The sequence below is a fragment of the Chlamydotis macqueenii genome, chromosome 3 (assembly GCF_036417535.1).
Source record: "Chlamydotis macqueenii isolate bChlMac1 chromosome 3, bChlMac1.mat, whole genome shotgun sequence".
NCBI lineage: Eukaryota > Metazoa > Chordata > Aves > Otidiformes > Otididae > Chlamydotis > Chlamydotis macqueenii.
Window position 1 is genome coordinate 108,034,164 of NC_141558.1, and position 16,151 is coordinate 108,050,314.

Below are 16,151 nucleotides of genomic sequence, written 5' to 3' on the forward strand. Positions count from 1 at the left end.
CACAGAGCAGAATTTGCCTGTCAGCACTACAGAGTCACTTTAAAACAACCATGATCCCCTGTTGCTAGAATGTCTCTGCACCACTTTTTCTTCCTCTTAACTCATGCCATTAGACCAAATGAAATCACAGACATTCCTTGCCCGAGTAAGGCAATAAAGCTTTTCTCTCTCCTTTCATCCAGAACGACCCAAACTTAGAGCTAACCACACGTGTATGTGCGCACTAATGATGGTACAGTGCTCACCAGGATGTCACTTCTCTAGTTTCCTTTGCAGCTTGGCTGACAACACTTACCTATTAGCTTCTCTTCAACAGGCCAATAAAAATGCACACAGCTCAGGATGTTTTAAATTTGATTTAAAATAACCTGTGCAATGACTACTTTTGTCAAACAACTAGAAGACTTTCTGGGCTGAATCTGAGAGTAGACGGCCAGTTACTTAAAAAGGATGTGTGCATTTATTTACCTGTACCAAATATACACACAAACACTTTATATATATATATATAATCTTTATACATACACAGTATTTATATATATATATATATAAAGATTGCCATCACATTATTATTACAGCTACTTAAGTCAAAATTTGACTAAGTAACTCCTTTGCTTAACTCAGTGATGCTATCTGAAACAGATACCCAAAGGCATACTTGAAGGAAAACATAAAGCTAAAAGAAACCCAGCACCCTCAGCTTTTTTTAAGTCAATGAACAGAGATTTTTGCATTCATTGAGAAAAGTTCTGAGGGTTTTACGTTATAACCTTAATCAACTTGGATGTGGACTTCTGAAAAGCATGGTGTTTAATTTGCCAGATCCTCTCGAAATGCCTTTTACCAGGGAAACTAAAATACACATATATATTCTTTGCTTACCAAACTGATACTCTGTTTCTCATTACAATCATCATTGTATCTAAATACACTTTCAAGCAACCTAAATTTTGTTTAAAATCTATTAAATTTGGATTAACTAATACTACCAACATAGTTAGCTGGATTATTTTTTTCACACGTTCCTTTGTATTAAAATCAATTATGTTGTGGTTTGATGCGAGAACTTTTTGTTTGTTTTGGTGGGAGAGGCGAAGTCCGATTCCCTAATGTGCCAGTACAGTTCTGGTTGCTGAAGACAAAGGGTGGGAAGGAGGCTGGTGGAAAAGATGGCAGGGGTAAGTGAGGTAAGAGGTGGGCGAGGAAAAAATTGATTTAATAAAAAATGAGTAAAGAAACTTTAAAAAACTGATATAGGTTTCACATTCAGTCTAACAACACTGCTTCTTGCTCCTTTTTGATGGAGGCTAACACTGCGTTATCAGTCTCTGTGGCTTCTGTGTCCCCACCACCTAGCAGAATGGAGCGATCTTCTTCTAGTGTAAAGACAGAGTTTTGATTTTGGCACGAATGTTTGACTACTTCATTGGGAGTTGAAAACGTTTTGTCACACAAGTTACATTTGTAGGGCTTGTTGGTCTGTACTAACATGTTGTCCATTTGACTGCCTTCCTCAAAAGTACAGAGTTCCAGAGTCTGTTTGTCCACCATCGTGTAGGTGTCCATGCTCTGGTTGAGGCACACGTGTCTGGCAGCCTGGTTAGCCCTACAAAAGCTTTTGTCACAAGTGCTGCACTTGAAGGGCTTGCCAGTGTGTATGTACATGTGCTCCCTCCAGTGGCTTTTCTGAATAAATTTGCGACCGCAGATGGAACATTCGTATTTCCGTCTTTTTACTTCCCTCTCTTGATCTGCCTGCTCCAAGTTGTCTATGTCTGCAATATCGGAGGGGGGCGGTGTCTCTGACTGCTGCTGCCCGTCAATTATTGGGGAGTCTGAGATCTGCTGCAGCTCGCTGTCACTAATCATCCCTGCTTCAGGCACTTCCCCGGCATCTTTATCACCTGTGTTGTTACAGAGAGACAAAGAAATATTACTGTCTCCCTGCTGGCCAGATGTGAAGGGAACTCCTGTGTGGATCTGCAGGTGCTCACGCAAACTGCTTCGCAAATTGAACCGGCGACCGCAGAGGTGGCAGGCATAGTATTTTGGGAAGCTTCCGTTCCTTTTCATAATGCTTGGCTTGACGTGTGCTATTGTGAGTGAGGCAGGCTGTTCATCTGAAGAAGATGCTTCCATGTTGGCCTCTTCCCCTGCAGGTGAATTATTACCAGCAGCAGATACCAATTCTGGAGATAAAGAAGATGGCAATGGGTCGGAAGTGGACATATTTGTCCGGGTCACTTGTGGCAGACTTGTAGGTAACTGTGAGAGCTGAGAGCCTTCAGAAACCTGCTCCTGGTTCATCCGTGATGTCTGTGGCCTTGGTTCTCGCCCGAGTTTGTCAGTTGCTGATGTAACCTTAGCGGGATGTCTTATCTGGTGATCTGCGATCTGAATGCCATATAATGAAGATGCTAATGGAAAAACTTGATCCGGGTGAGAAAAAGTTCCCTGACTTGCAAGGCTGGCCTCTTGAATTAGTGGATATGCATGCAGAAACTTTATTCCCTGTTCTAGTCGAACTGGGTCAATGAGCTGCGGTGCCATCTTCCCGGTGTACATCAAATGCAAGAGATAACTGAAGATATCTGGCTGTATGTCAGTCGCCTTCAAACGGACACATTCACTGAAAGGTGAAACAAAATGATCAATATGAGGTAAGGAAAAATCTTTTTTACCAGATATAGGTTGTTCAAGCATTGATAAAAAAATCAGAGGCATCTACTTAAATACAAAAGACAGAAACTGCAATAAATACAGAGAAATGCTTTAACGTAAAGAGCTAATCTTATCGGCCACTGAAAAGATGATGGTTTTTTTCCTCCAGGAAGTAACTGGCTTGAAAGACAAAGCTGCCCCGTTGCAATCTACACCTTTCTAAATTGCCGTTATGTTACAGATTTGTTGTGATATATATATATATATATATTTAGTACATTGTCAAGATATTTTTCCCTTTTTTTTTTTGGGTTGAATTCAAACACATCTGTAGCTAAATTAAAACCTGCTAGCACAGGAGTCTAATTCACAGTCCATTAAACTTTTCTTAGTATCTAGCCCTGAAAGCACCTAAAATTCACCTGGCACTTGCCTGTTTGGCTTCTAGGGCTTACTACAGTTTACAGCTACAGTTCTGCAAATGTGTGGTATCACCTTGTCTCAACTGCATTACGATCCAGAAACCATGCACGACAGGGTGTGAATCCCCCTGAGGATCTGATGCAACAGGTGTAGCCTGAGCACACCCAACCCGTGGAGGCCAGGCTCCTTACAAAGCAGAACGGAATCTTCTTTTCTTGAATAGGGAGGAATAAACGGCGGCACCAGTGGCACGCCCGGACAGCCTAACGGTCCCTTGGTTACAGCGCCCAGCAAAGGGAGACACTCTGGCTGTGATGCCCTCTTCAGCCGAACAGGACTGAAACCAACATCATCCCCCAGCTGAGAGCACGCTCTATGCATCAACCTTTAGGATACTCTGGACTGCAACAACCATCACTCCTCCAGCTGAAGCTGGATCTCTGTGCAGAAAGAGAGGCAAGGTTCACAGAAGAAGAAAGAAAATCAGGAACATCTTGGTTAGGCCAGTTAGTTAACAGGAGAGGATCTGAGACTCTAATAGTTTTTCAGAGTTATTTGTAGCTCTTACATTAAACAAACATTAAATAAAAGACAGAAATGGACATGACTGCGCGCTGCAGGCTGAATGCTCTAACCACAGTAGACTGCCAGGCTGGGGAGGAAATTACAGCCAATTCTTCTGTTTCTTGACATGCACCCTTCTTGAGGTGCTTTGCAGTCTCTCTGACTGCTTTTTAATTCAGGTATGTTACTCAAAAGTAAACTTTGCAATGTTGTCTTCCAGAGATGACTGTGTGCTCTTCACAGAACATCAAGACCAACACATCTGCCGGCAGTCCTGTCTCAGAAGTGCAAATACACTTCTGTCCTTGATGTTTACTTTCGGCTAAGAACTCTTAGCCAAAGAGTTAAGAGTTTTACTCACTTAACAGAAATTTTGTAAGATAGTTCAAATAACTGGGAAAAAGAAATGACCAAAAAAATAAAATCTGTAAAAGTTTTATACTTTATTATCTTTTCAATGCTCTCCATGTAAGACTGCCCACAAAAAAAAAAAAACCAAAACAAACAAAACCACAAACCCCTCCCTTATTTTCCACCACTGTGTAGTATTTTAATATTTAACTGACTTTGGTAAACTGTAGAAAAAAAGAAACATTAATTGCTTTTGTAAGTCCGTTTCTCAAAGTCTCCTGGCAAATACTTATTGGATTGTATATCATGTTACGAAAATGTCAAGAATAGTGCCAATACAGTGTAGAGGATAGTGAGTGGGGGAAGGAAAGTAAGTGAGTGAAGACAGGATCCTTTAATATTCAATTCTAGGAATTCTATGCTTTTTTAAGGATAAAGAACTTATGCTAAATTGTAACATTAGTGTTAATGAATCACAGTTCAACTTCAACACATCTTAAACTGAGAATCTGATTTGCAGATAAGACTGGATTCCATATTCCTTGTGTCATAGCAAGAAGAAAAAAGAACACTTTCAGGTTTCAAAATGTTGCCAGGCCTCCTTACCTTAGCTAACTGAACAACACTGAAACAGTAAACCTTTTTATAGTTACCTGGTTTGATGAACAAACAACATCTTGAAGTAGTTGGAGAAAGAAGCAAGGACCGATTTGTGCGCCTTGAAGTAGACATCACCAATGGCAACTGTGCAGTCACACAGGAAACCGAACTCTCTCTGAGCGTTTAGTTGCTGCAGCAGAATAAGTCCATGGTTGGCCAAATCCATTTTTTCACACTCTGAAAAGCAAATTACTTCCATGTAAAACTTAACAGTAGATGCACAGGTGCAACAGTAGATGTCTCTTAACAGGTATTTTCCCGTCTAATACCTGTATGTCATGCTTCAGTCATGCCTCTTAATCCCAAGCTACTGTATAAATCATATCTCACACGTAGGCAAGGATCTCTGTTTCATGATAGGCGCAAAGGTGCAATGATTTGCCAAGGCTTAAAGAGCAAAGGAGAGCCAGGACTAAAGAGTTCTGAAAAGGCATGCTGGGGGACTTGGGTACAGAAACATAAATAGCTAAAGGAGAGAAATGTTAATAAGAAATACGAAGAAATAAAACAAGTAGTACAAACACCTATTTATAATGGGAAGAACAAAGTATTTTGGCTGCCAGTTGTCTGTTCAAACAGGACAAATAAATCTCCCTTCTGGTATCAGTCACCCTCACCTAAGTGGGTGGGAGAGAGAAGAGCAAAACTCAATAAAGACAAGTTAGATACTTTTAACTGGAATTTTCAGTGTCGCTGTATATCTTTTACCTAAAAGTTATGTGTTCATCCAGCTGAACCCAAACCCAGCATGAAGCAATTAACCATTTCTGATGGTTGTGCCCTCTCTTGGGAAACACCAGATCCATACCTCAGTCTTCCCAGGCTGAAACAATGAACTAATTGTAGGTATCGGGAAGACCTCTGGACTGTCAGAACAGAAAGGGTCCATTTTTTCACCCAACAACTACTTATTTATTTATTGAGATCAGCTACAACAGCGTTTTGTAAGGAGCCTGCGTGCCGGAGTGCCTCACTCTCACCTTGCGAATTCAATAAACCCAAGGGGCAAGGCGTGCGGATTTGCCCGTCGTGGGCCATCAGCACAAGGTAGGATAACCAACGGTGAAACGTAGTGCCAACCTGTGCCCCTCTTAAACCAGGGCTTTGGCAGCCCCCCACGCTCCTTGCATTTCCTTGCACCAGCTGCTAGAGGCTGCCTGGAAAGAAGTACCTCAGAGCTATAAAGTTTTTGTCAAGGATTCATGGGCAGCCTTGGAAGCAAGAATTGATAACTTTGGGAAAAAAAACCAGACAGGGAAACACATTAGGGCAGTTGCATGCGGCTGGATGGATAAATATATGGATAATAAGATCAACAAGTGGATATAAACTTAACCAAAAAAATAGTGAAAGTATGAAGTAACATACGTCTGTACATAGCCACACAAAACAGCCAGAGGAGTTAACGAAGCACCTGGGTGTGTTATGCCCAGAACAGTGCAGATGCTCTATGAGCAGAAATTAAAGGGAAGGTGAAACCAGGAGAAGTGGATCAAAAGTAGTAGATTTATAAAAAATGTTGGGTTTTTTTCCCTTCCAAAATTAATAGGAAGTTATCAAAATTTTAGGTAAGGTACAAACAGCTTGTTTCTCCTACACAGTAAGAGCGTGGGCTTTTGGGGAAAAAAAAAAAAGAAGAATAAAAGCATATTCCACATATGCCAATATGTTTAGTCATTGAATAAACAAGTATTTCTACTTGCTGGAGAGTGAAGAATGCCCTCATATTTAAACCAATAACCAGGCTGACTGAACACATTCCTTCGCATTCACATGAGATCAGAACTCAAGTTTGAGTCAGGGGTGTTAAGGGCAAAGAAAGAAATACAATTTAAGATACGGTTTATTATTTTCTTACAGTTAATAAGAGAAAAAAAAAAATCAGGCTCCAACTCTCTCCAGGTCCATCCTCTCCTCCCTAAATCACTGTTTGGTTAATTACATTTGTACAAACAATATGCTAAAATCCTCTCCCTCCTTCCAAAAGAGGGAACACTTGCTGTCAGCAGTAACAAAAATCATGTTCATGGTTATTTAATCCTGCAAGATGTTCCACGCAGGTATTCGTGACATTACGAAAAACACACTAGTGGTTTCTTCTTTTTTGTAGCTTTGATTGATTATTCTGTGTGCGCGCTGCATTTTTTAATGCATCAGTGTTGAGTCTGGTGTGTACTTGGACAGTGAAGCTTGCCAGGCAGAGCGAGCCATGGACGTGAGGGCACTGGAAGCCAGAAAGGCGTTCTTTCTAGTTACTATCATCCGAAGTTTTTTTGGCTTGTAGTTTCACCCATATCCAAACAGCAGGCGCTGTGGCAGCTGAAGCTGGTACCCTTCATCAGAGACCCGAACCAATCTTCTGGGGTCACCCCATTTGCTCCGTGGCGGATGGGCAACCACGCCAGGCGGAGTCCTCCTCTCGGGAAACGCGCGTTTATTTCGCAGGCGATGAGGGGACAAGGGGTGGGCAGGAGGCAAGGGCGAGGCTGAGAAAGCGCCGGTAACCGCACCGCGGAAGAGGAGAAACCGGCCGGGGAGAAAACCGTTGGTGCGCGGTGCGGCAGAACAGCGCGGGCACCGGGAGCCGACCGGGCAGGGTCTCCGGCCGCGCCCCCCAGGGAACAGCACGGCCCGGCGCCCCCCGCGCACACCCAACCCCGGACAAGCCCCCGGCGCTCCTTCCACTCGGACGGCAGAGGGCACCGGCCCGGCCGCGGCCGCCTCTCCCCTCCCCGCCCCGCGCAGGCGGCCGCCGCGCACCCGCGCGGGCGCCCGGACCGGCCGCGCCCGCCACTACGGGGACGCGCGCGCGTGCCCACAGCCGCGGAAGGGGACGGCGGCTGAGGTGAGGGGAGGGCAGGGGCGCGCGCCGTTCTGGCGCTCTCGCCACCTGCCGGCGCCGTAGCGCGCGGCGCGGCGCGCGGGGGAAAGGGGCGTGGCCCCTCCCGGAGCCACGCTCGGCCTCTGTGGCACAGGTGGCGGCGCCCTCCCATTGGCCGCCGGGGCGGAAGGCCGGGCGGCCGCGCGCCGCTCTCACTGGCTGCGCCCCGCCCCTCCTTCCCTTTCTCCGCCCCCTCCTCCCCCCACGCCCCCCCCCCCCCCCCGCGCACGCCACGCGCGCACGGACCGACGGAGCCGGCGCGAGACGCAGCGCGAGCGGAGCCGCCAGGGCGCGCGAGACGGGAACCGCCGCCGCCGCCGCCAGGGCCAGCCCAGCCTGCGAGGAGAGACAGGCGGGGCCACCCCCTCCCGCTCCCCGCCCGCCTCCCCCGCCCTTCCCTGCGCCGGATGCCGCCGGAGGCGGGGGGGCCGCCCCGCTGCGGGCGGGAGGGAGGGAGGGAGGGCGGGCGCGCGGGCCCTAACCGGCCGGGCCGAGCCCGGCGCCGGGCGACACCGGCGCCCCCCGCCTCCTCCCTTCCTCCCCCACCCCCCTCCCTCGGCGCGGCGCGGCCCAACCCCCGGCCCCGGCCCTCCCCTCCCCTCCGCGCGGGCCCATCCTCCCCTCCCCCCTCCCGGGCTGTGTCCCGGATGGAGCCGCCCGGCCCGGCCCGGCCCGGCCCGGCGGGGGTTTGTCAAGAGGCCAGGCAGCCCCGGCGGCGCCAGGCGCGGCCCTCCCTCCTCCTCCGCGCCCCCCTCGGCCCGCCTGGACCCCGCGGCCGGGCGCCCCTCGCACACAATGAGGAGGTAGGGCCGAGCAGGCCCCGCCGCGCCCGCCCGCCCGCCGCCTCAGCCCGGGCCGCGGCCGGTGCGACGGGGCCCGGGCGCACGTGCGGGCGGCGCCGGGGTCCCCCGCGGGGCGCGGCGCGGCCGGTGCTCACCTGCGTGGGGTGGGCGGGGGGGGGCGGGCCGCCGAGGCGCCTGGTGCCGCTCGGGCCGCCGCCGTCTCCGCGCCCAGCAGCAGCAACAACGGAGTCAGCGCGGCGGCGGCGGCGGCTTTTCCTGTCCGGTTACGTTAGGGTCACATGACCGAGAGCGGAGCACAGAGGCTGCAGCGAGGAGCCCCCGCCGGGGGGGAGGGGAGGCGGCGAGCGCTGTGGCGGCAGCAGCAACAGCAGGAGACACCCAGTTCCCCCCCCCCTCCGCCCGCCCGCCCCTCCCTCTCCCTCCCGCCGCGCGCAGCGCGGGCCGCACCGGCGGGACCGGCTCCGCCGGGCGTCCCCGAGCCGAAAGCGTCCGCCCCCGGCGGAGCGGGGCGCGGGTCCTGCGGCGGGCGCGCTGTCCCTTTAAAACTCCCGGGAGGTGGGGGCAGCGGTGCAGCCCCCCCCCCCTCCCCGCTCTCGACCCCGCAGCGTCGCTCGTCGCCGGCCCCGCCGCTGCCAGGGCTCCTCCGCCGCCCGGGCTGCGGAATAACGGGGCGGGCCGCTGCTGGCTCTCCGGCGGGCCGGGCTCGGGGCTGCGGCGGCGTGCGGGGACGGGACGGGGCGGTGTTGCGCTCGCTGCCGGTGCCGCCGGGGGCGCCCGGCCTCGACACCGGGGGGCACCGGATGGCTCCTGCCGGGCGGTGCTTGGACCCTCGGGCCTTCCCCCGCCCCCGCTCTCCCGGGGAGAAGTGGCGGGCGCAGGTGCGTCCCTCAGCTTCCCGCCGGGAACGGAGCGGCGGCGGCAGGACGCGGTGTCCCGGGCACGAACTTCGTGAGCGGGTGTCGCTTACGGTCGGGTGTTTATTGGGTGCCCGGCCCGGTTGGCGGGGTGGCTTCGGCGGGGCCGGTCTGCGCGGCGGCCCCGGCTGCGCTCCGTCGGGTGGGAGGTTAGAAGTTCACTTGTCAAAAAGAGCGATTCGGAGCACAAACGTGGGAAGCTTGGGTTTGCTGTCTGTCGGTTTAGGCGGACAAGTTACTTCAACAGGGTATTTTTAACTCGGCTTCTTAAGAGGAGGACATAACAGTCTTCCATAAAAATCCAGTCTTCAGCTTTGCTCAACGGCAGATTTGGTTGCGGTGGAGTGCAGAGGGACGGTGGCTGTAGCCAGGCCTCGTTTTATCCAAATCTAAGATGCGTTGTAGGATTCGTGGGCACATATAAAACTGCACCAATGGACACTGCGATACATGAAAAAATTGTTGGTCCTGCAAAAGTTACTAACTCTAAGTCGTTAGCGCAGAGGAGGGAGGCTGTCTTCGGCAAGAGGCCGGGAAGTCCCTGAAGAGATGGAAGGGTGAGCCCTGCGTTGGGCTCGAGTGTGATCTCTCCAAGTTGGAGAATTGGTGTGGGCACAGCCCGGATCTGCGCCTTGTTGTGAGGTGACATCGGCTGACTGGAGCAGTGGCGCCGCAGAACCGTTTTCAGTGAGAAACTCTGTTGTTGTTGAAAACCTTGTAGGAAGATATTTGGCCAACAGTTCCTTTGCACCCCCTGCCCCGGGGGCCTGCTCCTGCTGTCGCGAAGTGCGCTTTCTGCCCTTCCTTAGGAATGGCATATGCTACTATGTCAACAATTTGAACTGGGTCCAGGTTATTATTGCCTTTTCTAAGGTACTTGTAGGGGGCTAGCTGTAGCTGGGATGCTGTTTCCACAGTCATTAAATAAGATGCACTGTGGAAAGAAGGCCCGAACTCTTTTAATTTAGCGTCTTGACAGCAAGTGTGCTGAGAGAGGGAGGAATCGTCTCGTATCTTGTCTGGTTTGTAGATCAACAGGTGATTGCCCAGGCTGTTGTTATTTTTACAGCATCTAAATTGATCAAGGGCTAGACCAGTTTTATGAGAGTCTGACTCTGCCGTCTCCCACTGAAGTTAATGGAAGTCTTGATAGACACAGCTTGAGTCCGTTTGCATTGTATAGCTCATGAATATAGATTTGTTTATCCAAGTTAAGCTCCACTTGAAATCTAACTAGTTAAGTCCTAGAAAAATCAAAAACCTCAAAATCCAACAACTAATTTTTAATATTAGTGGAGATGAAAGCTGGTAGGCTGCTTGCTGCTGTTGCAGCATTTTGAATAAAGCAGCTGAACAGAACTGCGTCTTTAGGACCCGCCTGGGGTACCTGTGATGTGCTGAACTACAAGGGACGCGTTTTTAATAGCTCTCTGCGTTCTGCTACCTGAGCACATGGGAAAAGTTTATAGAGTGTATTTAACCAGTCTGCTTGGCAAATTACTTCCCTTTACATTTCGCTTGCATTTCAGCTCTGCAACTAAATACAAAGTAAAGAGAGTCTATGGACATTTGAACTTAAGTGGCTTAGTAGTGGATCATTTGTCTCATTCTCACAGAAGATGGTGAAAGTGCTATAATTTTTAATTAGTGGGCTACTTAGGAAAACCCAGTGTGTTTCTGGCAGGCATCTGGCAGGCTTTGTGGCCTGTTTTTTCTCTTCTGTGTTGCACTTGAGTACTTCTGTGTCGGCATCCGTGTGGGATTCTCCTCTGTGCTGTCTCTGGAACTGGGGAGAAATTAACTATGAGCTATTGCTCATAATTCAGCTTTAGTGCACCTTTGTTTGGACCACAATACTTTAATCCAGCAATAACGCAGTTCTTAATTTGGAAGTATCCCGTCTGACTCAAGGTCCATTGAAATCTGTAGGAAGATTTCTGTGTTGGGTTTAATGCTGCCAAACTTCACACCTTTGGTGCTTACACCTCGGAAATGTCATCCGCGTCACCAGGAGTGATAAGCAGTTCATCTGTTGCATTTTGGACAACTGACTTAAGATGTGAATCTAAAATTTTACTTCCATCTCATCTTTTGAGGTTGTGGGGTTTTTTTTTAATATTGTTACAGTCCATGCAGCTGTAATTAAAATTTATCCTTGTCTCATTAAGTGGTATTATTGTGCTTTTAGTTTCTATATGCTGATTTTTTTTCCTCCCAGTTTCTTGAGGTACTTGTTTCAGACTCCTTTCCTAGTTTTGTGACTTTTGAAAGGACTGTTCAGACTGACTCGGATATTGCTAGACACCTGAGAGCATTCCTGCTTGTGTGGCTGTTGACGATAGGATCGGTCCCTAGGTTTTTTGTTTTGCTTTGGTCTGCGTGTACCCAGATCAAAGGTAGAATTTTGTCTGGTAAGATCATATTTTACATTGTAAATGAGTGTACTGCTGATGGTTTAAGTGTTAATAGGATGGCGAAGGTGTCTGCTAATCTGAGTAAAAATTCACTTGAGCAGGGGGAGGAACTTGATCCAGACAGACCCAAGTCCTGTTAGTGCATCTTTTTGGTAGAGTTCCGTTGAAATCTGGAATGGAATAGTAAATTTTCTTATCGTTACAGTCAAAAGCTTAGCAGCTCTAGTGATGTTAACCAGGCTCAAACTGCTAAGATTTTCAGTGAGTTTTCAAACTTCTCAACATTTTTGAAAAATCAGAGAGCAGAGTCCCTGTTCTGAAGAGCTCTTTACTCACTGCAGCACTGCTGACCCATTCCCCTGGGACTGTTGCTGGCTCTGCCGAAGCCGTGGGAACCTGGAAGTGTGTGTCCTACGCAATGGGCAAGAACCTTTCCCTGAAGGTGTGGGGCACAGCTTCCATGCTGGTACAACCGTAGTAAAATGTGAGTTTATATCGATGCTGTAAATCCATTTTATTAGCATAGCTGCCATTTCTAACGCTTCCACTTCTGATTTATGTTGGTGAGAAGGCTTGGTGGGAAGCATGACAGCTGCAGTAGCTTCTCGCTAGATGAGTAAATATTGTACCTCTGATAGTCTCCAAACTTTTCATCCAGGGATATCCTCCTTTCCTGTTAGAATTTTTCACACACTCGGTCCAGATCTGTGGGCTAAGCTGTTTTTCTGGTGTCAATATGTTAACTAGGAATTGTTTCTACACTTAGTGAACAAAGCTTTATCAAAAGCTAGTGAGTGGGAGACCAGGGAAAAGGAAAAAAATCCTTTTGCTAGTACGATGTATGTCATCTAAGGAAATGGTTTAACTGTACGTATAGAATTTGTCTTGTTAGGGTCTCATCTCCATCAGGAGTTGTTGGTGTAACTGAACTGACACAGCTTCTGTGGTGTAGATTAGCCTCTGCTTTCTGCCTTTGCCTTAGTCCCAGATTAGCCTGTTACATGGGCCCTGCCCGCTTTTAACTGGAGAAGTTCAACCGTGACTATGCATTCTTGGCTGGAGTGACATTTTTAGTGGAGCATGACTATAAAGTTACAGTAATATATGTACTTGCATGTTTCATTTTCCTTAGAAAAAAAAACGATTCAAACTGCAGCTGTAGTGAGTGCATTTTTAACGCCCATGCAGCTGAGGTATTCAGTAGAGAAAGATGCTCTGGGTGAGATAGCGTTGATACTATGTTCACATTGCTACGTAATGTCATCTAAATGGTGACTTTAAGCTTATGGGATATTTAATATTTTGAATAAATAGAGAGTTTGTCAGCATTGACTCAAGCTTAGTTAGGAAACTGTTAAAAAGTACTTGGGGGGCAATAGTAACAGGCAGCGACCATTGCTTAGTAGTCATATTTCACCAGTTTGAAAAATTTATTTCTTGAATGGCTGGAGCTTGAACGTGGACATAAATGGGCAAATGACTGAGCGCTAACAGAGAGAAACAGTGATACTGGCCGTAGCTGTGATGCCTTCAACAGCTCAAAACAGAGTGAAGGAAAAAAATACTTGTCCTTGTTTTAAGTTTGTTTAAAGAATCAGAAATTAGGGTGGTTGTCATGCTACATGTGTGAGAAGAGGGGTTTTTTGTTCTATTTCCCTAGTGTGGCTAGTCTGTCCAACTCCTACTCTGTCAAAAAATGTGGAACTCTGTCCCAAACTGTCAGAATTGCTTAGTTTTCAGAGATTCAGCCACTTGGGTTTTATGTGTAGTACAGAGTACACAAGTGATGTCAAGAAGTACGTCACTGGCAGGCACTTGGGAGATTGGGAGAAACTGGCTATCTCATACGGGGTATAGCTGCAGCTAAATAGTTTTCTAAGACTAACAAAGATCTTTGCTTTCCTGCTGATAGTAAAGAATTCCAGTCTCGTAAAAATCCTTCTCTCAGCTGGGGCTACATACATTTAAAGACACTTTTTCACCTTCCTAGATAGTTAAGACAATTAAGCTTTCTTCTTTTCCCCCAAGACGACAAGTGTTTCGGGCAGTGGGTTTGGTTTTTAAACACTGTGCCTATCACTTAGTGTATCTGAGTACCTCAGAGCCTGCGTTTCTTTCTGGTAGCTGTCACGCTAGTGCCATAAACCAGTCTGTGGACAATGATAATGAGACCCTTGGCAGATGTTAAATGCCATCCGGTGAAGGAAAGTAGTACTTCACCGATCAGTAGTTTCCAGACTGTAGACTTTCCTTGGACAGTACCTTGATGGTCTAGGGAAAGTTACTGAGAAAAGTAAGCTGGCAAACTCAGTACAGCAGTGCCTTTTGCAATTTCTAAATCGGTCTACGTGTGAAGGGTCCATAAGTCGGAAAAGGTTCACCACTGCTATTATCTCCACCAAGGACATCCATCTGTGTCTTGTCTGAATGTCTGGTACATTTCTTCACAAGGCACCTTTGTTACTTAGCTATCAGTAAATAAACTCATTTTGGTGGGCACGAAGCATCTGGCTTTTTTCCCCTCTTATGAAACTTTGAGCTGAAGTTTGTTCTGTTCCTAGAACTAAGGTAGGATGGGGAGGGGGGACTCTCTCTTACATGTATTAGTGTTCTTGTATTTTCTTTTCAGGTGCTTGAAGTTGATGAGTGTGTCATCCTTCCAGCAGAAGCTTGTATGCGCTGGCTGGACTGAGTATCAGTGATTTTTGCAGAGAGAAATACATGAGTTTTTTGCAGGGAGGTGCCGTGTATGTGCAGTTGCTCATCCAGCCAGCAAGGCTGATGTGCTGAACAACATGGTTGAGAAGAGGGACTGACTGCAGACAGCACAGCCATTACCCCACAGAAATGGGACTGGAAGTCAGGAGTCCCAACTCTCAGCGTTCTTTGCTGTTTTACAAATAGCTGGTCTTATGGCAACTTTCTAGCAGAGCTGCCAAAGAAAATCATCTGTAAGTTGTCCTTTACCAAATCTGGTGGAAAAAAAAAGCACAGCTAGAAGCAGTCTGCACAGTTGGGATCCTTATAAAGGGTGGTCTAACAAGGTTCCATATGAACAGAATTTTGCCATTTGGTCTCAATTTTGTTAAAAAGGTTAACATTTTAGAGGTCTGCATTTACCAGGATTCCTCTCTGGTTTTTCTTCAATATTCTGTATTTACTGTGTCTTTATTTTTTTTTTTCCAGCAGGTGACCCTTACTGGTTAGAACAGACCCATTTTGGTGAAGTCTTAAACTGAGCAAACCATGTAGTGATGATGGTTCTTTTCAGTTACCCCATGAAGGTGTGTGGTGGACAAGGCAGAGGAAAGACGGGTGTGTTCTCACAGCTAAGGCAATTTTGTCTTGCTTCTGGAACTGGAGTCTCATCTTGCCTCTGCCATAGAACTTCTCCTGGCCAGGCCATGCATATGCTTGCACAGAGTCCCCTTGAGATCTCCAGGTTCAAGCAGAAGCAAAGATTGCAGGTGGGGAGTGTCCTGAGTGCTGTCTGCTCACAGGAGGGCTCTGCTCTCTGCACGTATCGTGCTGTGAAAGCTCAAGTTTGGTTCTTGACACACTCAACTTCCCAGCTTGGTCTTGCTTCTCTATTACAGTGAGGATATTCTCACTTTGTGAGAGGTTGCATGGTCAGTTGTTAAACAAAAACCCCTCATACTGTGGTGCAGCTGCTGCTGGGTACATTGTGAAAAAGATGGATACAAAGTTTTAATGTACAGTTAAGGCTTAACTGGAGCTGCAAAACTGCAGCCAGCCACTCAACACAGTAAATGGGGCTGGGGGGTGGCGGCAAGAAGAGAGTGTGATTTTATGTCTATGATTTTATGTGCTGATATAAACTGATTTACAGTTTCAAAAGTAACCATGCTTCTCTTGTTTTGAGGTGTTTGACTTGGTAACTCTTACAGTCCCAAGACAGAACACCTGAGATAATCAAGCCTAGACACTTCATGCTTTTAAAGAGCATCTAGGAGTCCTCAAATGCCTTTGTTAAAATCACTTTTCCTGATAGATGCAAACTTACAGTTTAGCAATTAAGCTGAAATACTGAAGCATTACATGTGAGGTGAATGAGAACTTATATTCTTGGTAAGTATTACACTCGGGGGGGGGGGGGGGCATATTTGTCTAAAGGGGTGAAAAATGTGTGCCAGAAGAACTAGAACTAAAATGTCACCTAATTCTCTGTTACTGGAATTAAGTGGTGCTTGGTAAGTTTTTCTACTGCATGGAGGACCTGGTGTACTGTTTCTGTAATAGCCCCGTGCGAGTCAGGAGATGGGTGCAGAGAAGCTGTTCCGCAGTGTACTGTAAGGCCTTGTCCCTGAGCCGTTCTGCTGACCAGTTCACTTCCGTAAGTGGGGCTGACTGTTCAGACCTTCTCAGCGGTTCAGAGCAGTGGCAGCTGAGCTGTTCCAGAACCAAGACCCTCCAGTATGACCTGCTCTGAGGAGACAGCCTACTCTTAAGAGGAGCTGCT

At 47.8% G+C, this 16,151-nt stretch overlaps 1 protein-coding gene across 2 annotated transcripts; it reads right to left on the reverse strand.

The window, feature by feature from the left end:
• Positions 1–1,188: 1,188 nt before the first annotated feature.
• On the reverse strand, positions 1,189–8,493 carry ZBTB2 (zinc finger and BTB domain containing 2). Of its 2 annotated transcripts, XM_086745394.1 has the most exons (3): positions 8,478–8,493; positions 4,653–4,834; positions 1,189–2,629 (listed from the first exon to the last, which is right to left on the reverse strand). In XM_086745394.1, the coding sequence occupies exons 2-3, from the start codon at positions 4,823–4,825 to the stop codon at positions 1,267–1,269; spliced, it is 1,536 nt and encodes a 511-aa protein (XP_086601520.1). In that variant the 5' UTR covers positions 4,826–4,834; positions 8,478–8,493; the 3' UTR covers positions 1,189–1,266. The 2 variants fall into 2 exon arrangements, with proteins under 2 accessions (XP_086601520.1, XP_086601521.1); XM_086745395.1 differs by lacking the exons at positions 4,653–4,834; positions 8,478–8,493 and adding an exon at positions 3,157–3,437.
• Positions 8,494–16,151: the final 7,658 nt, after the last annotated feature.

What these genes read in the sequence shown, in the direction of transcription:
- ZBTB2 (XM_086745394.1), bottom strand. Translation starts at nt 4,825, where the DNA reads ATGGATTTGGCCAACCATGGACTTATTCTGCTGCAGCAACTAAACGCT. An exon ending in TTGTTTGTTCATCAAACCAG is followed by an intron (nt 2,630 to 4,652) that starts GTAACTATAAAA and finishes TTCACCTTTCAG; the next exon opens with TGAATGTGTCCGTTTGAAGG.